Here is a 24,277-nt window from a genome sequence, read left to right on the forward strand (position 1 = left end):
ATTGCAGCCTGTCCTGTCTGTCATTGCAGCCTTGTCATGCAGCCTGTCTGTCATTGCAGCCTGTCCTGTCTGTCATTGCAGCCTTGTCATGCAGCCTGTCTGTCATTGCAGCCTGTCCTGTCTGTCATTGCAGCCTTGTCATGCAGCCTGTCTGTCATTGCAGCCTGTCCTGTCTGTCATTGCAGCCTTGTCATGCAGCCTGTCTGTCATTGCAGCCTGTCCTGTCTGTCATTGCAGCCTTGTCATGCAGCCTGTCTGTCATTGCAGCCTGTCCTGTCTGTCATTGCAGCCTTGTCATGCAGCCTGTCCTGTCTGTCATTGCAGCCTTGTCATGCAGCCTGTCTGTCATTGCAGCCTGTCCTGTCTGTCATTGCAGCCTTGTCATGCAGCCTGTCTGTCATTGCAGCCTGTCCTGTCTGTCATTGCAGCCTTGTCATGCAGCCTGTCCGTCATTGCAGCCTGTCCATCATTGCAGCCTTGTGCATTGTTGTCAGCTTTTATTTTTAAAAATGGTGCCGTCAAGATGTCCTGTGTATCTCGGCGGCGCCTGGTAGTTCACGGCCATACTGGGCGGCTTTCGGCCGTATCCCGGCGGCTCTCAGCCCTTCTCAGCAGTTTTCGGCTGCCGAGGAAAGGCTGAAGGTGGCCGAAAGCCGCGAGAAGGGCCAAAGGCGGCTGAAATCCGCCCAGAGCCCAAAAAATCGCACAGAAATCGCGGAGGATTGGCGTATAACACACCCTGATTTTAAGGGGGGAAAAGTGCGTGTTATACGCCGATAAATACGGTGTGTGTGTGTGTATATGGAGGGAGGGGGCTTCATTATATAGTCCCTGGGGCTTGTAACCACTTATCCCAAATTTTACCATATTTGGAAGGTTTTTTGTATTTTAAACCATTGTTTACTTCCATCAGCCACATTTTAAACTCAGGTGGGGTTGGCATCCACTGTTTTGCTATGGTTTTTCTACCAGAGAATAACATTTAATTTAGGAATATCTTGATGAATTAGTTGATGTCTGGTTCGGGGTATTTGCCTAGTAGGCACGATTTGGGGTTTAATGTGATGGGGGATCCCATAATGTCGTGCAGGAATTGACTACTTGAGCCCAAAAGCCTGGGTGCACGTAGGACAGTTGACTGTTTGGTCCTGTCTGTACCTCGACACTCTAGTTGGGGTAAGGTATGCCCGATGATTAATAAAGACGTTCTGTCTTTGGATAAGTTGAGACTTTGCGTTCGACCGATAATGGTTACAAGAGGGTCCCTGGTTGAGTGGGACCACTTGGGGCAAAGGAAGATTAAGAATCTTGCTCTATCGTCAGTATTCATTTTAATCAGTAGAATCAGTGTTCAATTTGTGCCATGGAAGTTTATGCCTACTTTCCCCCCCATATGAATGTTTTAAGGATAATTTCCATCGCCTTGAAGCACCAGATATACCGGGGAGTGGCAGAGTATATATAAGATTTTGGGTAACAACACCATTTTAACAAGGTTGATGCGCCCCATGATGCCCAGCGGCAATCTGGTCCAAGTTTGAGTCTTGTGCTTGAGCATATCAAAGAGAGGTTGTACATTTAGTCTAACATAGTCCGCTGGTGTCCTGGTAACGTGTATATCCAGATATTTTATACAATCGACTTTTTGTAGGGGGAGTAGAGCCTGTACCTGGGTCTCTGGGAAGCTAATCTAATGGGAGTATTTGTGATTTGTCCCAATAAATTTTTAGTCCTGAGAAGGAGCCAAATCGTTCTATATTGGCTAAGGCCTTTTGGAGTGCGTCTGTCGATCCGTCAATATATAGCAGTGTGTCGTCGGCATAGGTGCTGACTGTCTCCGTTATGGGCCCTATTCGTAGTCCTGCTATGTCTGGGTTGGATCGCAAGGGCACTAATAAGGGTTCTGCTGACAATGCGTATAACAAAGGGGAGAGGGGACACCCCTGGCGTGTGCCTCTGGTAATGGGAAACTGGTCGGATGCCCAGCCATTAGCTATAACCCTGGCCACCAGGCTCTGGTATAGTAGTTGAACCCACTTTATGAACCTAGGTCCTATACCAAACCGTTCCAAGCATGCCCATAGGTAGGTCCATTTGACGGAATTCTAATGCCTTTGCTGTATCCAGCGCAACTACCATTCTAGTGCCCGTATTGTCATGTTGCCTCTGCAGATTAATGAATAGTCTCCTCAAATTAAAGGAGGTATTCCTTCCTGGCATGAAACCCGCTTGGTTATCATGTGTGAGGGAAAGAATAACCGGGTTGAAGCGGGTAGCCAGGATCTTAGCAAGGACCTTGACATCGACTTGCAATAGGGATATTGGGGGATATTATTCTGGACGGTGTGGGTCCTTACCAGGTTTGGAGATTAATACTATCGTGGCTTCACGCATTGAGGAGGGCATAATGGAGGTCTCGAATATGTGGTTGTATAGTTTGTGGAGTCTAGGGACTAGAAGCTCGGAGTATGTCGAATAAAGTTCCACCGGGAGTCCATCGGAACCTGGTGACTTGGAGCGGGGGAAGGCCGCTATGGCTTCAGCTATTTCCTCTGTGGAGAGGGGTCTATCAAGATCCGTCATCTGTTGGTCCATAAGGTGTGGTAGTTGTATCTCGCCTAGAAAAGATTCAATGGCTGGTTGAGCGTCTCCTACTGTCGAGGTGTATAGGTTGGTGTAGAAGTCCCTGAATATCTCAGTGACTCTTCTAGTATCCTCTAGTTCTAGTATCATCGTGCCATCATCAGAGCTAAGTGAAATAACTATGGCAGGGCGGTCCTCGCAATGTACCAGGTAGGCCTGTAACTTACCGGCCCTTTCACTATGTTCAAAAAGGTTTTGTTTGCAAAAGAATAATTTGCGTTTTGATTTGTCATATTGCATCTGCGTGACCACCCTAGAATGGAGCTTGAGTGTAGCAGCTCTCTCCATTGAGGGGTCATGCAGAATTTCCTGCTCTGCTCTAGTTAGATCATCTATCGCTTTCTTTAGATCAGCCGAAGAGGCTAGTTTTAGACTATTTATGCGTGCAACCAGGGTAGTTTTGACATGTAATTTAAAGGCGTCCCATACTACATGAGGCGGTGCAGAGTCGTCATTGTCCGCAAGAAATTGTCCCCATGCTACCATGATATCACCATCGTCTGGCAGTAATGTAAGCCAGAAGGGATTTAATCTCCAAGCAGCAGGTGGTTGGTTATAGGGTAATGTTAGGGTGGCCCAACAAGGATTATGGTCCGAGAGTGATCTCGTGAGAGACCCGCATCCTGCAGTCTGGGAAGCAGTGAATGAGATATTAGAATGAAATCTATTCTAGAGGCCGTGCGTTTGGAGGAGGAGAAGCACGAGTAGGCCCGAGCATCCGGGTGCACAAATCTCCATCTGTCAATGAGGCCGAAGCTTCTAATGAGCTTTGCAAATCTGGTAGATAGGGGCAAAGCAAGTGAAGGTGGTGGGACCTGTAGTCCATCAAGGCTGGGGTTAATGGTCGTATTAAAGTCCCCTGAACAGATTTCTGGGACAGCTGGATTTAAAGCCATGTAGTCCAGACCCTCAGATACAGGTGTAGAGGAAAATAGCGGGGGTATATACATTGCTAATAGTAACGGGGGATCCCCGTAAACTACTGCATGCAGGAATACAAACCTACCAGACTGATCAATCCTAGAACCCTGGAGCTTAAAGTGGACAGCTTTAGCAACAAGTACAGTAACTCCCCTGGAGTGGGAGGTGTATGATGAGCGATATGCCCACCCGACCCAGGGACGTTTTAACAGCCATCTGGAGGCGGCCTTCTATATGGGTTTCTGTCAGAATAATTATGTCAGCGTGTTGTTTCTTCAAAAAGGAGAACACGGCAGATCATTTAATTTTATCGTTTAAGCCCCTCACGTTCCAGGTGAGTACTTTTAGGGAGGCCATAGATTGTGTGAATGGAATAGTAATGCTCCAGGGTTCTTGGTAATAACAATGTATACACCTCTGTAGGCCTCTTGGCAGCATCCCTGACCAGTTTTCTTCTCGTCTTTTCATCAATTTTGGAGGGACGTCCAGTTCTTGGTAATGTCACTGTTGTGCCATTTTTTTTCTCCACTTGATGAAGTCTTCACTGTGTTCCATAGCTTATCTAATGCCTTGGAAATTATTTTTTACCCTTCTCCTGACTGATACTTTTTTACCAATGAGATCCCCCTGATGCTTTGGAAGCTCCCTGTGGACTATGGTTTTTGCTGTAGGATGTGCCTAAGAAAATGTCAGTAAGTAAAGTGCACACTTATGCAACCACATTTATTTAAATTTTTAAAAAAAAATTTTTACCCCCCCCCCCCCCCCCCCCTCAACGACCACCACTTTCGGATCTTGTCTAAAGCCCAAAGGCTAATCATTGTGTAGTACAAGAGGAGCACTAGAATTGTGCAGAGGACACTTATCAAATGGATAAAACAAAATGCTTTTAATTAAACAAATAAGATTTATAAGACCCGGTTCACACAGGGGCGGCTTCAAATTCACCCGACTCTGAAGCCGCCTTGTACAGCGGGACTTCAGCGTGGCTTGCAAATGACTTCTGCATAGAAGTCAATGCAAGCCGCTCCGAAGTCGCTACAAAGTAGTACAGGAACCTAAGTCAGAGCGACTTGAGTTTTTCCTATTAGAATGGTTCCATTGTACAGAATGAAGTGTGACTTGTCAGGCGGCTAAGTCACCTGACAAGTCACCCTTGAGTGAACTGGGTTCTCAAGGCCCCCAACAAGTCATGTTTTCAGGATTTTCCTCAGATGAAACTGCTGTGGTAATTATTAAGGCAGTGAAGGTGATCAAATCACCTGTGCAAAATTAATGGGAAGCCTGAAAACATGACCTATTGGTGTGCCTTGAGGAATGGAGTTGAGAAACACCATGCTAGACCCTCCTCACTCTGACACGTTTCACCCAAACGGAGCGTGACTGATCCCTATGCGTTTGACACATAAGGAGATGGGGCAATCTCTACCCAGCTGGTTCCACAGACAAGCAGAGGAGCATCTGTTTTCCCTCTGAAGGTTTAAGATTACTTTATTGTTATGGTTTACATACACTAGAAGTACAGTGTTTTTAAAAAAAAAAAAAAATAAAAAAAAAAAAATTCTTTTTATTGAGGCTGTTCTATTCATATTGCATACTTGCAATTGCTGCTATTATTACTGTTGGCTTTACTACCTGAAGCATCTCAACGGTTATAACATTTCTGTAGATGGTGTAACTTGAATGGATGTCTTTTTGTGACCTCTTTTAAAAAATTGCTTGCAGCATTAAATGAAATCAGGGACCTAAAAAACAAACAAAAAAAACCTGCAAGTGCTACTTTTATTTGTTCCATCTTATAACAGATGCTCAGAAAATAATGAACCCTTTTTTTTCTGTTGGCCTCCAAGGCGAATGGATTTAACTGATGGGTTAAATGGCTTTCACTTGGAGACGAGACAGTTTGATATTAAACATAAAAATTCAGCATCCTTTCCTTTCTACCTCTTTGATTATCTGCCATAGGGGATTGCATTTCTTAACTGCCATGAGCACAAGAATTAGCAGGGTCTTCTAAAAGCTGATTATTTTCTTTAATGGAAGGATTTCTTTTGTCAAGCTGACCTCTTCTGTTTTGTCAAGCTGCTTTTAATGGACCGGAATCAGCATTGTCCTCTGCCTTCATTTTGATTTGAGATTGTGGTTTGATTATTCACATAGCACCTACAGGCATTAAATTTATCTTTCTCTGATTGAAGCACTTTTGGTATATTTTATGGTTATTGAATATGATCACATGAGCACATCAGTACATTAGGAAAGCAGTCATTCCAAATGTCGTAACATGTTTGTACAGTATAACTAAAACATATATATATATTTTTTCTGTTTTGGGTAAAGTAGGGAAGGGTTAAAACTCCTGCAAATTTATTTTTTTGCTATCTGTGTACCATTGGGGAAATCTCCAGTCATTTCCTGTGCCAGAGGCACACCAGAAAGGTAGAGCAAATCTCTCAAAGTAAGGGAGTTTACCCTCTTGGACAATTGTTCTTGGACCAGGAATCCTTTTTGAAGATTTCCCCACAACTCTTGTTCCAGGGACACCTCTAAAATTCTGGTCACCGAAACAAATAGACATGGTGAATCTCCCAAATGGGGACACAGACAACAATAAAAACATAATAGAGGGTCTAACCCTCACCCTTTCCAAAACTTCAAAAAAACTGTTTTAAATTTTTTTTAAAAAAAAATGCGTTAACTGCAATTTTTTTCCCAAGCAACCTAATCAACAAAGTCTGCTGATTAAAATGTCACATTGGTGTGACTTTATTGTGACCTACACTACTGTGCAAACGTTTTTTTAGGCAGGTGTGAAACAATGCTGTAAATTAAGAATGCTTTCAGAAATAGAAGTGTTAATAGTTCTGTCTATTTACTTTCCATTTTGTTTATTGATAAAAAAAAAAGAGAAATCCAAATCAATATTTGATGTAACCACCCTTTGGCTTCAAAACAGCATCACTTTACCTATGTACACTTGCACAGTTTTTGAAGCAACTCGACAGGTAAGTTGTTCCAGACATCTTGGAGAACTACCCACAGTTCTTCTGTGGATGTAAGACTCCTTGTTCTTTTTTTACATGGAAGATAGTTCTTCATGATATTGGCTGTAAGTTTGGGGGTCATTACCCTGCTGCAGAATAAATTTGGGGACAATGGCACACCTCCCTGATGGTATATGGCATGATGGATAGGTATCTGCCTGTATTTCCTAGCGTTGAGGACACCATTTATCTGGACTAAACCTCCAAATCCTTTTGCATAAATGCAGCCCCAAACTTGCAAGGAACCTCTTCTATGCTTCAATGTTGCCTGCAGACACTCAATTATTGTACTGCTCTCCAGCCCTTTGGCAAACTGCCTCCTGCTACAGCCAAATATTTCTAATTTTGACTTTGTTCTTCCTATAGCACCTGCTGCCATTTTTCTGCACCCCAGTCCTTATGTTTTCATGCATAGTTGAGTCGCTTAGACTTGTCTCCACGTCAGAGGTATATATATTTTTTTGGTTGTAATTCTTCCATGAGGACCGCTTCTGGACAATAGATGGGTGTACCTGGTACTTGTACTTGTTTCCTCCAGTTCTGCGCTGATGGCGCTGCTGGACATCTTCCAATATTGAAGGTAAGTAAGCATGATGTGTCTTCATCTGCTGCAGTTTCTTTGGCCGACCACGGTCTGTGGCCCTCAGGTTTGTCCGTTTCTTTGTGTTTCTTCAAAAGAGCTTAAACAGCACGTCCCAGCCTAGTCTTCTTTGAAATCTTTACCTGGGAAAGACCTGGCTGATGCAGTATAACTACCTTGTGTCTCTTTACTGTGCTCAGTCTTGTCATGGTGTATGACCTGTGAAATGCAACTGTCTTCCGCAACCTCACCCTAGTAGCCGAGTTTGGCTGTTCCTCACCCAGTTTTAAGCCACCTACACAGCTGTTTCAGTTAATGACTTTTTTTTTTTTTTTTTTTTAACCTACATATGAAATTGATGATCATTAGCTCCTGTTTGGTATAATTGGTTATACATACACCTGACTCTAATGCTACAAAATCTTTGACTTTGTGCAAGTGTTAGAATGTATGCTGGTTTGAAGCCATAAGGGTAGTTGCTCACTTTGCATTTTGTAAATTGATAAAAATAAACAATTAAAATTATATTTTGAAAGCCTTTTTACAGAATTTCTTCACACCTGCCTAAAACTTTTTCACGGTACTGTATCTGAATATTATAATATATTAAGTCTAACATATCTTTTGTTTGTGGTAAATGGTATTATCTTATGCATACTTTATATTAGTATATTGTTTACCATTGTTCTGATATATAAAGCATTTTAACTCTGGTTATTGCAGTGCCTTGCAAATTTGGTATCCAATGCCCCTTATCATCGACTAAAACCAGGTCTACTTACTAGAGTTTGGAACTATATTAAACCCTACATCCGCAATAAAGGTTGGCAAACATTTTTCTTTATATGTAAAAAAAAAAAAGTACAAATTTAATTTTTTATTTTTTGGCCTGGCTTTTTGTGATTTTCTTTCAACAGTGAAATTCTCCTAGGTCTTCTTCCTTTGAGCCCACTGTCATTTAAAAAGCAAATTATGGTGTGATCAGACATTGCTGTACCTTTTTACGTTGAAGTTCTTTGTCTACGATTTGCACTATCTTTGTTTAGTGTGGGTCGATTTTCCTCTTGCAGCCACGTCCATTGAGGTTGGATACACTCCCATGGACCTTAAACGTCTTGATTAACATTTGTGTCTGTAGTTACATGAAATATGGTCTTATAGCCCTTACCTTTCCCTTACATGCTGATCTCTAGTTTTCTTTTTGATCTCCTCCGACAACTCTCTTGCTTTCCCTGGCCCATATTCAGCAGCGTAGTGCACATGATATTATCAAACAGCAGAGTAATTACTTTTCTCCATTTAAAAAGACTGACTGAGTATAAGGTTGAAGACCTGTGTTACTAATTACAGTAAGCTATTTAAAATATTACACTGATCCAATTATTTATAAACCTTTCTGGGGATATTAACAAATCTGTCCATTTTAGAATATCATTTTATAATGAGCAATAATTTGATCTATTTTCACATTTTATTTGCTTTACTCTGACCTGCCAAAAGCATGCAGGTATACATGAATTGGATATCATTTCTCATTCTGTGAAGCGTGAAGTTGATGGCCATTTTGAAAATATACATCATGTCAAAGGTATTATTTTGACATTCTATGCCCAGTTTAACTCTGGACAAGTTTCCCATGGCTTGCTGATTTTAATGATGGGTAACTGCTGCACTTCACAAAATCTCAGAAGAGGAAGATTGCCTTTGGTGGCTAGTGAGTGTAATAATTCCTCCTTAAAGGGGAGTTCCGCCCACCCCTTTTAAAAATGTAAAAGTTAGGAGCTACACATATACTGTAGAAGGGGTTAGAACCGCACTAGTGTGTCAACAAAACATCATCAAAAAAGCAACAGCTTAATGTGAGATACACAAGTAGAATAGATAAGAGAAGTTGCGCTAGAATAGTGCCAAATTATGAATCTGGATAATTGAATAACATAATGATATGTCTCAGTATTTGAAGTTGATGGGATAAATCTTTATGATAATGACACCACAGTGATCCACTCCAAGAAGTGCACCACAACCATAAGAGAAACTTGCTTACCAGATAGCATGCAAAAACAGGCATTTGGCCATAACCCAGCCAAGGCCTTTACTTGCACAGAAGATCTTAGGAATAAACATCACTGGATAGATGGCTGCAATGATTTCTCACACACCGGCACCACTGTAAAGTCCGTGATCATCTCGTTCGGTAAAGGTCCCAAAAAGAGAGACTTACTATAGCGTAAACTTTTTAATTATAGAAAAAAATATTGCACTTATATGTTTAAAATCGCGTGTAAAAACAGAGCTGGCCGGCTCTCAACAAACTCCTGTCCTCCTAGTAAGACAGGGTGGTGACGTCAACAATGACATACTATAGCTGCTGACTTTTAACATTAGGACACTTGCCTGTCCTGGAGTCCAGCGGTGTCCTCACCGCATGTGATGTTTACATCGGCTGATAGGGTTCTGCTAAGGGAACCCGGCAGTGTAGCCTTTCGGCTTCACGGCCGGGTCCCTACTGAGCATGCATTAAGGCTGGGTTCACACTATTGCAAATTGGATGAAGGTTGACCCCGCATCCAATTCGCAATAGGAGATTTTGACTGGCTCTCTATGGAGCCGGTTCACATATCTCCGCTGTGGCTCTGGTGCGAATTTGCACAGTAGCCAGTTGCGTCTTTTGGTCCATTTCAGGTCCAGATTCAGCCAAAAATTTGGGCTGAAATCGGACCTGAAAAAGTGAACAGGGATGCACCAGACCCTTGCTAAATGTGGCACCAGAAGGGCGGGGGGAGAATCAGATAAGTGGAAGTTCCACTTTTGGGCGGAACTCCACATTTAAATATTCCCTTTTTTTGTACTTATATTGCAAACAAAAAACCCAGTGATGATTAAATACCACCAAAAGAAAGCTCCATTTGTGTGAAAACAAATTATAAAAATTTTGTTCGGGTACAGTGTTGCATGACTGAGTAATTGTCATGCAAAGTGTGAGAGCGCTAAAAGCTGAAAATTTGGTCTTGGCAAGAAGGGGGTATAAGTGCACTGTATTGAAGTGGTTAAACATTATGATATTTATTGCGTGTTCTTCTTCTTTTTATTGGTATTGACTTAGTATATTTACTGTTGTAGATGTGAATGTTCGAGTATCAGGCCTTACGTTGTTGGGTGCTGTTGTGTCTGCTCAAGTACCGCTACCTGAGGTGCAGTTACTACTTCAGCAACCAGTTGTTTCATTGCTACCAAGCAGTGGCCCTAGCACCATTACACGACTAAGTGATCCTGACTGGTGGAGAAAAGAGACGTTTCCAGAATTAGAAGTAAGCAGTGAAACAAACTCTCAGCATCCACTGGCTGAGCCATGCTGGCTAGTACGTCTGTGCATATCACTGGTGATTAATCCGAGGGAAGACTCCTATTCTGACAGTGATGTCAGCTCTGCCACTGCTGTCCAGTATGAACCCTCTCCTGTACGCTTGGAAGCTCTGCAGGTATGAACTTTCATCTGATTACCAACGACATTTTTGATATTTCAGTTTTGTTGTGGAATCAAGAGTGTTAAACCACTTTGCAGTTTATTATATGTCTGAATAACTCTTCTGGTGATGCGTAAGAAAAAAGAGGAAGCACTCCGCCACATCCGTAATTAGAGGGGAACAAAAAAGGGGAATGTGATACTAACTCGGTATCCCTAAATCAAACTTTAGAGACATACAAAACAATGGTTATAAGTAGATTGAAACAATAGTCCTAAGTAGATCGAAGGTATTAGCCTAGCAATTTCAGGACAGGGGCAGGGGCAAGACGCTGATCAACGGAAGGCTATCTCCCAGGGGCCAACTATTATGTGTCTATTCCAGCAATTATTATAAAGGGACCACATTATCTGCTGGTGTGTAGGAGTTTATACTCCGTCAGCAATTGGGTACTTTTTTGGCGCTAAAGTTTTTAATACTTGCTACTGTGGCCACCGGCTCTGGATGCTTTTGATGGCACCATCATTCCCCTTCCTGAAATTGCTAGGCTAATACTTTCGATCTACTTATGATAACAGGTTGTTGGTGGTTTTCCGAATATCTATATACTTAGACCACCAGGATTATCGTCTTTTTTGGCTACCTCTACATATTTCCACATGTAGGGGCTTATTTTCCTATAAGTCAGTGAGATCCGTTCTTTCTTTTGTTATCTTTGAAACCTTGAATGCGTCCTGAAGAAGCACGGTGAAACGCGTCGATACACGGTTGATGAAGGGCTCACTGTATATTTTGTATCATGCTATATGATTTTTAATTCTTGAATGCTTCATTGCTATATGTATTTTTTTTTCAAAAAATATTTTTTTTTTTCAAAAAATATATTTTTTTCATACTTCACTATTGTTTCATATGCCTCTAAAGTCTTATTTAGGGATACCGAGATAGTATCCCTTTTCCCTTTTTCGTTCCCCTCTTCTGGTGATACATCTTTGCTTAAGTTCTTGGGTCTACATATCGGCTCTGACCTTTACAAGAGTAAACACTCTCCCCATCATCGCACATGTAAGGTGTGATCAGGGCACATAGAAAACAATTGTATTCTATGTGCCTCAACACCATACACATGCGTCAATGTGCATAAAAACACAGCTCAAAGGACATGATGTGAACAAGCCACTGAAGTCTTAGTGTTTTTATATTATGAATAATGTGGTAGGAGGCGCTGGAACATGCAGTTGGTTGGGATCATCTAAAATTTGAAGGTGGACAGGAACAAGACAAGTATTTATGGCAGTGAGATCTTGCTACTGAAGCACCCAAGACATGTAATTGGTTGGCTGACCCAAGCCACTATGTTCCATTTATAACATGGCAAAAACAAGGAGAGGGGCGCCTCTGAGTATATATCAAAAATACATTAATAGTAAAACAATATCCACTCATATGGAAGAAAATATTGTTGAGTGCATCTCTGAGCTGAGCAGGTGGGACAACAAGTCACAGTGAGTCCAATTGTTGATGGCAAAGTGCAGCACATCAGATCCCAGGGAGGAGTAGGACGGTGGACAGTCGGAGCCTGTAGAAATCTGCATTGCAGCTCCAAAGAGCCTAGCTGGTGACCGCAATGAAGGAAAATGGCCACGCGATGTCAATCCCAAAGCAAGACTTGGACCGCAAACAGCTAGGCACAGGGTGGTGACATCACAAAAATGTTTCTAAGCGTGCATGCTACAAGTTGTATGGTAGCCGTGCTCCTTTATCAAGCATAACAAATGTAACGAGGTAGAGCTGCACCATTCTGGCAAAAATTAGAATCACAATTTTTTGGCTTAGAATAAAAAGATCACGATTCTCAATGTAAAATTGTTCACATTAAACAAAAAAAAAATGGGCTAACTTTACTGGTTTTTTTTTTATTTTTTTTTTTTTTTAATTCATTAAAGTAAGACCACTACGCAAATACAGTGTGACATAAAATATTGCAACAACCACCATTTTATTTTCTAGGGTGTCTAATAAAAAAAAATGTCAATATATGTCTGATAAATGTCAGAAAATGTTAGTGTTTAAATGGTTAAACTCTTTTCACTTACAGTCTTTTTCATTGACAAATTGTTACAATCTTTATACTTAAGTTCAACTGATAAAGAATGTTTTGATTCTTGGCAGGCTGCCTGTTGTTGTTGTTTTTTTTTTTTTTCCTTTCTTTTGACAGCTTTGGCTTCAGAAGAGCAGAGAGAATTATTTGCTTAGAAAGAATCTTTAAACAGTTTAGTCAAGATTGCCATAACAATTCTTGATAATTAATCGTGCACCTCTAGAATAAGGTGACAGTGTTGTATAGTGGAGCAAGGGGAGAAGTCAAAGGAAATAACGTGATAACATCCCATAATGATGATGGAAATACATGAATATAACCCAAAGAAACCAATACATAATGATGATGTATACCATAACATAAGTTAAATAGTAAAAATAAATAATTGATACATGGGATTATTAATAGCATTAGTAATATATAGCAAGTGCAACTTAATCTTTTCGTTTTAAACATGGTTATAATGTGTGAATTGTATACTGCAACCTAGCTATGTGCATGATGTATAATAAATTAAAATCAATGTTTTGGAGAAATTTATAAGGCAATTATGGGAAGAGTTTAATGGGAGGGAATTATTATTATATATACTCAATAATCGGTAATAAGGTAAAATGAATGAATGATGAATTAGTGATAGGAATAGATATAGAATTAATAAAAAACAGTCTTTCAATCGATCACTAAGTAGACCTATGTAGTATTCTGTGATGGAATAATCAATATTGAAATATAGATGGATTGGATATCAATTTAAGGGAGGAGGAGGGGAGGGGGGGTAAATAGGTGGAAGGCAAAAATAACAAGAGCAAGGTGGGGGAGTTTAGTGTGGGTGTGAATGGAGCTATACTAAATAATGTTTAGCCTTACATGATATATAATGTTCTGTACTGTTTCTTATCTCAGGGCAAGATTACCATATACTCACAGAAATATGAACCCACCACCCCTATGTGGAATAGAGAAGGAGAGGGGGGAGTCTGTGATAAAAACAACGCAAGGTTAAAATAACATCCAACAGTCTATATTAAAATAATCAAAATGCAGTCGCGATCCCGATACTCACATTTAAGCCACCTGGTGAAAGAACATCGAGGTTATAAATCCAGAACGTCTCTCTGGCGCACAGAAACGTTTGGCTTCTGTGAGGGATTTGGGAATTTTTTCAATGACCCATACTGTTAGGCCAGTGGTCGGTTTTTTGGGAAATTGGGCAAAATGCCATGGGACACTGCATGCCCTTACCCCCTTCAATGAACCTTCTATGTTGGCCGAACCGCTGCCTTAGGGGGCAGATGGTGTGGCCAACATAGATTAGTCCGCAGGGGCATGTGAGTTTATAGACCACGAAATCTTTATGAACAATTTATAAAAATGTTCTAGCGGGTAGGGTTTCCCCTTGGAGCAGAAAGAGATTTTTATTTTTTAGCTGTTTTGGACAAAGGAGCAGATTTTACATAGAGCCTTTCGGCATTGGTACAAACCTACAAGGGGTAGAAGGGTCATAGGGCTGGGGCTTGTGTGAATAGATTTTAGTTTGCTGGGGGAAATCCTATTGTTAGGGGCTTTTCAATAGATGACTCTGGGTACCGGTGGAAGAATAGTTTTGAGATGAGGGTCTTGTTGCAGAATGTTCCAATGTTTAGTAAGTATTTTTTTGTATTGGAAGTGGAAAGTTGTAATGAATCTGGTGGAATGGTCTATCGGTTCTCTGACTGTTTTGGTGGGTTTGCCTTTGGAATAAAAGTCTCGTGCCTTGTCCACCAATTCTTCTGGGTACTGCTTGTCCATAAATTTATTTTTCAGGGGGACACTTTAGTAAGGCATAGTCAGTATCTAATGTGCAATTCTGTTGCAAGCGACAAAACTGTCCTTTTAGTAGCTTTTGTATCCATATAGGATAGTGACAGCTTTTGTGGTGCAAAAAGAAATTGCCAGCAGTGTGCTTGGTATATTTCTTAGCAATGATAATGTCACCTGCATGGCCTAATTCTAAATCCATAAAAGCCAGGCTGATGGGATCGGAGACGTGGGTGAATGATAGGCCCATAGGGATTGTGTTTGCAATGATCCACAAAGGGGGTGATGAGGTCAGAGGGGCCTTCCCAGATGACAATGATGTCGTTGATATATTGTCCGAAAAAAAGACCATATTCACAGAGAAAGGGTTTTGTTGCCAAATGTGGTTATTTTCCCAATGACTCATGGCTAGATTTGCATATAATGATGCAAAATTGGCACCCATGGTGGTTCCCTGCAGGTAGAAATATCCATCAAAATAAAAATAATTGTGGGTGAGGCAAAAGTTAGTAGCTTTCAAGATGAAAACGGCTTGTGTGGGATTGATGAGTGGTTCTTGGGCTAGGAAATATTCCAGAGCTAGTAGGCCAAATTGGTGTGGGTTAGACGTATAAAGGGAATTGACATCTAAAGAAAGCCATACATGGGAAGATTCCCATTTAATATGGTGAGAGGAGTTCCAAGAGATGAGAACCATCTTTAATATATGATTGTAACTGATGAACCCGAGGTTGCAGATATTGATCGATATATTGGCTAAAACCGGTAGTCACACTATCCATAGCAGCTACTATGGGTCTGCAAGTAGCAGATGTAGAGTTTTTATGAATTTTGGGCAGGTGATAAAATGGGATTTGATAGAAATTCTTATGGAAGAAAGAGGCTTCTATTTTGTGGATGATTCCTTTGTCAAAGGCTGATTTCACTAAAATATCAACCTCATGAGCAAAGTCAGAGGTGCAGTCCTTTTTGAGTTTACTGTATGTGGCCCTATCAGAAAGAAGTCTTTGGGCTTCTGTGATATTGTCTCCTCTGTTCTGCAAGACTATCCCTCCTCCTTTATCATCAGATTTTATAATATCATCTACCATGTGTATCAGAGAGTCTAGTGCTTTAGTCTTGAAGGCAGAGAGAGTGTGTTGATTAGATGACAAAAAAAAAACTTTCAAGATAAGGTCCTTTTTAGCATGGGAAGGGTAGAAGACTGATTTAGGCTTAAAGAACAAGTGGACCATAGGGGAGAAGGTGGCAAGATGCTGTGTGAAGAGGCTCAATGAGCTATCTTCCTCAGCTAGTGATCCCGCAAACTGTAAAAATATTGAATCTTTTCATCTTATAACTTTTCCATTTCTGACACTACTCTACTCTCCTTAGTCAAGGATTACATTTTGCCCCCATCAACAAACCTAACCCTTTTTTGCTTTTCAAAGGTTTAAACAGATACATCTGCAATCTTACCCTCAAAAGGTTTTTTCATATTAAACAAAATAAACCCATCTCTGATCTTGTTGATCCACTTCCACCCATCCCATCCGCCAGTTCTTTTGAATATGACGATGACGTCATAAATGCTCTGGAATGACCAGAGAGTCTATCAGAATCTCCCACCACCTCTTCTTGTTGTTTTTGCCTTACACCTATCCCCCCCCCTTAATTGATATCCTATACACACACACACACACACACACACACACACACACACACACACACACACACACACACACACACACACACACACACACACACACACACACACACACACACACACACACACACACTATATATATAATCAAGATCGATTGGACTGTTCCATCACAGAATACTACATAGGTTTACTTGGTAAATTAATTAAGTTTTTTTTATTAATTCCTATCTCTAATTCATCATTCATTCATTTTATCTTATTACTTATTATTGAGTATATACAATAATTCCCTCCCATTAAACTCTTCCCCTAATTTCCTCATAAATTTCTCCAAAACGTTGAATTATTTTATTATATATCATGCACATGGCTAGGTTGCAGTATACAATTCAAACATCATAACCATGTATAAACTATAAGATTAAGTTGCACTTGCTATATTACTAATTCTATTATTATTAATCTCATTTATCAATTATTATTTACTTTTATTATTTTTACTATTTATTTAACTTGTGTTACGGTATACTTCATCATCAATATTTGTTTCTTGGGTTAAGTTATATTCATGCATTTCCATCCTCATGATCAGATGTTATTGCCACATGTTATTTTCCTTTTGACTGGGATCTGATGTGTTGCACTTTGCCAGTGACAGGCGGACTCACTGTGACTTGTTGTCCCACCTGCACAGCCCAGAGATGCACTCAACAATACTTTCTTCCATGTTGGTGGATATTGTTTTACTATTAAAGTGTTTTTGATATATACACTAGAGCTGCCACGACGAGTCAACGTAATCGATTACATTGACGTTCGTGCGGGGTGTCGATGCGTCACAGTGGCAGTGCTTAGTATCTACCGTGCCGCCGTCCCCCTCTCCTCTCCCCCTCCGTGCCGCCATCCCTAGGGGTGCAACGGATCGTCACCGATCCGTGATCCGAACGGGTCCCCCCGCTCGGATCGGCACATGCCGTGATCCGCGGTCTCGGCCTTAGGAGAGGCCGCGGCTTCGGCCTAGCTCCGAAGCGGCGGCCATCTTTCTACACCCAGGCGTTTACAATGGGATCTCTCCGACGGAGCGATCACTTGTAAACAAACCGGCGTCATTACATGACGCCGGTTTCTCTCTCCCCTCTCTGTACTGATCTGTGCAGTGGAGGGGAGAGGTCGGATGGAAGCAGCAATTCCTCCATACCCAGCCCGATACTCTGCCAGCCCAATACCATACAATACTCTGCCAGCCCAATACCATACAATACTCTGCCAGCCCAATACCATACAATACTCTGCCAGCCAATGCCATACAATACTCTGCCAGCCAATGCCATACAATACTCTGCCAGCCAATGCCACACAATACTCTGCCAGCCAATGCCACACAATACTCTGCCAGCCAATGCCACACAATACTCTGCCAGCCAATGCCACACAATACTCTGCCAGCCAATGCCACACAATACTCTGCCAGCCAATGCCACGCACTACTCTGCCATACCACTACTCTGCCATACCACTACTCTGCCATACCACTACTCTGCCATACCACTACTCTGCCATACCACTACTCTGCCATACCACTACTCTGCCATACCACTACTCTGCCATACCACTACTCTGCCAGCCAATGCAATACAATACTCTGCCAGCCAATGCAATACAATACTCTGCCAGCCAATGCAATACAATACTCTGCAATACAATGCAATACAATACTCTGCAATACAATACTCTCAAGGTTATCCAATGGATTAATTAGCTAATCAAATAAAAAAACGCTAGATTCATTAAAAAATAAAAAAAATAATCGGATAGTGGTTGACTAATCGAAAAAATAATCAATAGATTAGTCGACAGACAAATTCATCGTTGGTTGCAGCTCTAATATACACAGAGGTGCTCCTCTCCTTGTTTTTCTCTCAGTTTCACTGGAATTTTCTTCTGGTCTCCATTGGTGGCAGCCCTAACACACTCATCCACGCTCATCTACCCCTCCTGATATCTGCTTTTGAACTACTATGGTTTTTCTATAGTCTTACTGAGGTACTAGAGTATTGCGCCTTTTTACTTGTCTACATTTATAATCGGTTTTGGGTAAAATTACGTTTTAAACTGAAGTCCTTTCGGGAAAGGTGAATGCTGCATTTATGTCGCTTGGGTATGGTTGGCCAACCTATGGTTCATCAGATTTTTTTTTAATACTAAAATGCAGTATTTGTAGAGGTAAGCTGCAGACAGTGAAGAATGAAGTGTACTTTGGGCCCAAGGTTATTTTCAGTTTATGGCCCTCTAGTTCAGTAGAGCTATTTTTTTAGAGTTCAGTAAACTTATAAGTCAGCAGGTGGAAGGCCTGAACTTGAGTGTCAACAAACGAGGCAATAAAATATACATATATCATAATATACAACATTGCCATGCTACCCTCTTCACTTTATGCAGTGGTACATGTGTTGGAAGGCTGCCCACCCTGTCCCACTGTAGTAGATTGACCATAGTTGGCAGGGTTTGCAATAATTTTGTCCACCAAGCCAAACATAACCCAGTGCTACTACATGCTACAGCTTCCTGCACAGATCATTACATTTAATGTTAACGTTTTCTTCTTAAGATTATTCTGGAATTTTAAATCTTATGCATGGGTTACTATTCAGAAACATATCAACATTTTTAAACATTACATATTGTTCAGGTGTTGGCTCGTCTGGTAAAGGGATATTTCAATATGGCACATAGCTATCTCATGGAGTTGGCAGAGGTTGCTTGCAAATGTATGCAGGAGATGGATGCATCAATTCAGCTGCATGGCGCAAAGGTAAAGTGGGTTCTATTTTTTTTTTTTTTTTTATGTTCTGTTATGAGAGAGTACATATTCGGTATATTTGTGTCTTTGCAAACCTATTTTTGGATAAGAACATTTTAAATTGCTGCTTTTATAATACATTTGTATATTTTTAAGCTTTTAGAGGAGCTGGGAACTGGGATAGTCCAGCAGCAGAAAACTGATTTGTTAATCCCAGCTGAAAAGAGAGTGACTGTTAATCAGGTAAGTGCTCCATCATAGTGTTGGTTTTCAGCATTAATATCTATCTTTTTTTTTCTCAACACATCTTCCAGGAAATTATTAAGAGCAATGTCTCCGCCCACCTACAAACAGGAAACACGTTTACCATTATAAAAACTAATAGACTACACTTGCACCCCAGTTATTTGTGTTTCCTCGAGCCTAACAGGAGCATCACTAGTTCATTATTTGATACTTTCAGGCCACCGTGCTGGGTGCAGAGGCCTCCTAAGTCAGCTACCCTCATCTCCGCGGCAGTGGACCCAGGGGCTGTGTTGGCCAGGAACAGTAGGGGAGAATTATGGAGGTTTCTTCTCTGCTCTGTTGGTCGTCTTCCTTTTCTTTTTCTTTTTTTTTTTTCTTTTTCCTTCTGTGCGTGTGTTTTGGTGCCCAGAGGTTTCCTTCCCGGTTGGGAGGCTGTAACCATCCCCTCAGGCTTCCAAACTTAGGTGAGTTGTCTTATTATTATTTTTTTGCACTTCATATTGTTTTTCCCCTTCCTTTTTTGCACACCTATGTCTGGCGAGCATAAAAGAAGAAAAAAATTATCAATACCTTTTTGTCCCTTTTTATAAGCGATCACATTACCTCTGTTCTCAGCTGCATAAGAGGAGAAGCAGCAGCACACTGAGCTTCTCAGTGAATGGCTGTGCAGTGAGGGCATGTCAGGACAGACAAGTCTGATAATTGGAGGAGAGTACTCTGAGTTCCCAACATAGCTATAGAACTGACCAGTGTGCTCTCCTGTTTAGTGTGGTCAGTTTATAATAGGAAAGCAAGGGGACTAATAGGACCACCAGGGATTTCACACAAGTGCTTTAAGTAGCACTTTCTTGTATATCTGCTGTAAGTTTGATTTTTAAACTGTCTGTTAAAATTTATGAAATGACATTAAAGTGGATATAAACCCTCACATATACCCAGTGAAGTGTACAGCCTCAGATGATACACAGGGTTGAAAAAGCTCTCCCTACATAAATTTTACATGCATGTCTGCTGTCTTCAGCTTTATATATTTTTTAGACCGTGCACATCATGTTAGAGAAGTTATCTTCCTGTTCAGCACTAGGAGTGGATTCTTGGCATATAGGCAAGACAGCTGATTGCAGGAAAGTTATCATGCTGATAACAGAGCAACAAAACAGCAAAAGGACACGGGACTTAGTGCTTTGGAGAGAGATAAGAAAACACTACAGATATGTGCTTAGGTCATATTTCATGAACCAGGTTTACAGACAATATAAATTCATATAATTTAAATAAAAAGTAAATGATTAGTTAGAAAGTTACATTATGTTTACAAATATATTATGTAAGTTTGTTTTAAAAATTGGCTCTTTTCACACAGGCGATCCACCCAGCGAACTCTGCTTTGCTCAGCGGTGGATTGATCGGCTGATCCCCCGCTGAGTAGGCGGATGACGGGTCAGTCTCCGATCACTGTGCTGAGACAGACCTGTCAAGAGTCCAGCTCTCCTCTATGTGGAGGTCGGATGAAAACAGACCGCCTGTCCATTATTTATTTTTAATTTATTTATTTTTTTCATCCGATCCGCCAGACAGATGGAAAATAGGGTCTCCATCCATCTGGATTCCACGGACAAGATCAGATAGTGGCGGGTGTCAGTGGACATGTCACCACTGACATCCGTCACTCCATTGGGCTGAATGGAGAGTCCAATCAGGTCTACCTGAAAAACTGAAAGGCGCACCTGATCGGAAAGCCTGCGTGAAAGGGGCCTTTATGTTTGTATCAGCCAAATGTCTCATGAATTAAAAGAAGCTCTGCTTATTTGGCAACTGATTTGTGTAGTAATAAGCCTGCTTTATGCATACTTATTTGGATGCTTAAAGTGTATTTCCCCTTTTGCAGTCAAATTTGAGAGAATCCCATTATATTTTTATGTGTTCACTTTCAAACAGCATGCCTAAATGACAATTTAAAAAATAGATACATACTAGGTGAGGTCAAAAAAATACACAAGGCCATCAAATCCAACCTATGTGTGTGATTATATGTCAATATTACATTGTATATTCCTGTATATTGCAGTCGTTCAGGGGCTTATCTAATAGTTTCTTGAAACTATCTATGCCCCCCCCCCGCCTGTGGAAGGGAATTCCACATCCTTGCCACTTTTACAGTAAATAATCCTCTACATAGTTTAAAGTTAAACCTCTTTTCTTCTAATTTTAATTGCCCACATGTCTTATTAAACTCCCTTCTGTGAAAAAGTTTTATCCCTATTGTGGAGTCACCAGTACAGTGTTTGTAAATTGAAATCATATCCCCTCTCAAGTGTCTCTTCTCCAGAGAGAATAAGTTAATTGCTTGTAACCTTTCTTCATATCGAATATCCTCTAAACCCTTTATTAGCTTTGTTGCCCTTTTTTGTACCCGCTCCATTTCCAGTACATCCTTCCTGAGGACTGGTGCCCAGAACTGGACAGCATACTCCAGGTGCTGCCGGACCAGAGTCTTGTAGAGTGGGAGAATTATTGCTTTATCCCAGGAGTTAGTTCCTTTTTAATGCGTGTCAATATTTTGTTTGCTTTGTTTGGCTCAGCAATGGCATGCAATGCCAAGCTGCTGCTATCATCTTCTAGGACCCCCAGGTCCCTTTCCATCCTGGATTCCCCCAGAGGTTCTCCCCCAGTGTATAAATTGCATTCATATTTTTGCCACCCAAATGCATTTTTTTACATTTTTCTACATTGAACCTTATTTGCCATGTAGTTGCCCAACCCATTCATTTTTTCAGATCTTTTTGCAAGGTTTCCACATCCTGCGGAGAAGTTATTGCCCTACTTAGATTAGTATCATCTACAAATACAGAGATTGAACTGTTTACCCCATCCTCCAGGTCCTTTATGAACAAATTAAACTGGATTGGTCCCAGCACCGAACCCTAGGGGACCCCACTACCACCCCTGACTATTCTGTGTACTCCCCATATATCACCACCCTCTGAACTCGCCCTTGTAGTCAGTTTTCAATCCATGTACTCACGATATGGCCTGTGCCAACGGACCTTCTTTTGTACAGTAAACGCTTATGGGCCTTCCTTTATCCTGGTGGCAACTCACCTCCTCATAGAAGGTTAATAGATTGGTTTGGCAAGAACTATTCTTCATGAATCCATGCTGATTACTGCTAATGATACCGTTCTCTTTAATAAAATCTAATCACCCCCTGCAAGAGTTTACATACTATTGATGGTAGGCTAACTGGTCTGTAATTCCCAGGGAATTTTTAATATTGGTGCTACATTGGCTTTTCTCCAATCAGCTGGTACCATTCCAGTCAGACTGTCAGTAAAAATTTGGAACAATGGTCTGGCAATTACTTGACTGAGTTCTCGAAGTACCCTTGGGTGCAAGCCATCTGGTCCAGGTGATTTATTAATGTTAAGTTTCCCATGACTAATTTTAACCATGGAGGTGCTTTAGGATAAACACTGCAAATTTGGTTACTGAAGACTGAGGAGAAGAATAAATTCAAAACCTTCGCCATCTCCCCATCCTTTGTAACCAGATTTCCTTCCTCATTCTTTATGGGGCCAATATGGTCTGTCCTCCCTTTTTTTTACCGTTTACATACCTAAAGAATTTCTTGGGATTTTTTTCCCTCTCCTCCGCTATGTGTCTTTCATGTTTTATCTTAGCCATCCTTATTGCACCCTTACATTTCTTGTTGCACACTTCATCCCTTTTAGATCAGGATTAGTAGAAGTTGTGGCTCAGTCTTCTCAGAGACTGTGTTTTAAATCTAGTTTAGAACTAATAGTAAGATCTGCTAGCACAGTTGAGACAGGGATAATTGTGGCAAGCACAGCTCCCTCATAGATCAAGAGACTGATGTAGGATTTTTCAGTGCTGGATTTGTCAGGCAAGATCATCCAAAATGGTAAGCAGCTTTATTTTAGATATTTTATCTCGATTGTACAGTACAGAACATCTGATTGGCTTCCTTAGACCATGGAACATAGGCTGGCTGCCTTCAGGTGATTGGACACTGGCAAAAAACTTTCTAGGGCCGCCTTAGAGCATGCCCATAACCCCAATCAGTGAAGCTCCAGTTTTTTACTACTGTTTTTAGGAGATTGACCAGTTCCCCATGGGAAAGTATTTTTCTTTAAACAATTACATTTTAACAAAATTAGGTGGTGGTCCAATTTGGCTGCAAAAGTGGATGTACACTTTAACCTTTTTCCATCTACATAACACATATGTGCAGTGGCAAAGAGGGTGGCCGCACATATGTGTCCGTAGGTAGGGAAAGGTTTCTGTGTTAGGAGTGCACTCACTATGCACTCCCAGCACAGTGACCGAGCTGTCAGACAGGCAGTTCTAGCTCCCAATCATGTGATCACTGCAACAGCCACTGTTGTCATGTGATCAGGCAGACAACCCACCCACAGCACACTAGCCAGTTAAAGGGGTTCCAAGGCTGGTTTGAAAGGGGTTAAACATTTGGCAACATAAACTGTAAACAATAAAAAGACCTATTTTTCTTAACTTGTAACTAACTCACAGTATACGTTTTTCTTATGCTTCAGGCCGTAGCATTTTGGAACATGATTCTGAATGGTCCTTTACCAGCAGCCTTGCAGAATGAGCAACATCCTACCCTTCAAACAACTGCTTGTGACGCCTTGTCATCTGTCTTACCAGAGGCATTTACCAGGTTACCAGTAAGTATTTGTTAATGTGAAAGGTAAAATATTTTCTTTTCTAGCATAAGAAGAGTCAGTGCAACCTTTTGATACTTGTTTAAACAATCCGTTAATCCACAAAAGACTCTGCTTTACAGATTAAGACAAAGTGCAATATTATATATTTTCCGAAAGCAGAGGTTCTGTAGAATAAATTGAATTTTTATGTTGCACAATATTTACAGCATTTGACTTCTAAATTTTCTGGAAAAAAAATAGACTAAAATGAATGTTGGTGCTCAGAAACCTTATATATATATAATGCACATTTTTTTTGTAAAAGATGAGGTTGTGTTGTGA

At 40.9% G+C, this 24,277-nt stretch overlaps 1 protein-coding gene across 1 annotated transcript in view; it reads left to right on the forward strand.

The window, feature by feature from the left end:
* Positions 1-24,277, forward strand: part of HEATR6 (HEAT repeat containing 6) — a 116,183-nt gene that overhangs the window by 62,175 nt on the left and 29,731 nt on the right. The window contains exons 11-15 of the mRNA XM_077481143.1: positions 7,912-8,011; positions 10,312-10,670; positions 18,891-19,013; positions 19,158-19,244; positions 23,822-23,956. Of these exons, the coding sequence (XP_077337269.1) occupies positions 7,912-8,011; positions 10,312-10,670; positions 18,891-19,013; positions 19,158-19,244; positions 23,822-23,956 (804 nt within the window). The remainder of the gene's footprint in view (positions 1-7,911; positions 8,012-10,311; positions 10,671-18,890; positions 19,014-19,157; positions 19,245-23,821; positions 23,957-24,277) is intronic.

Source organism: Lithobates pipiens, unplaced genomic scaffold, assembly GCF_037356315.1.
Source record: "Lithobates pipiens isolate NorthernLeopardFrog02 unplaced genomic scaffold, aLitPip1_a1.2 Scaffold_16, whole genome shotgun sequence".
Taxonomy (NCBI): domain Eukaryota; kingdom Metazoa; phylum Chordata; class Amphibia; order Anura; family Ranidae; genus Lithobates; species Lithobates pipiens.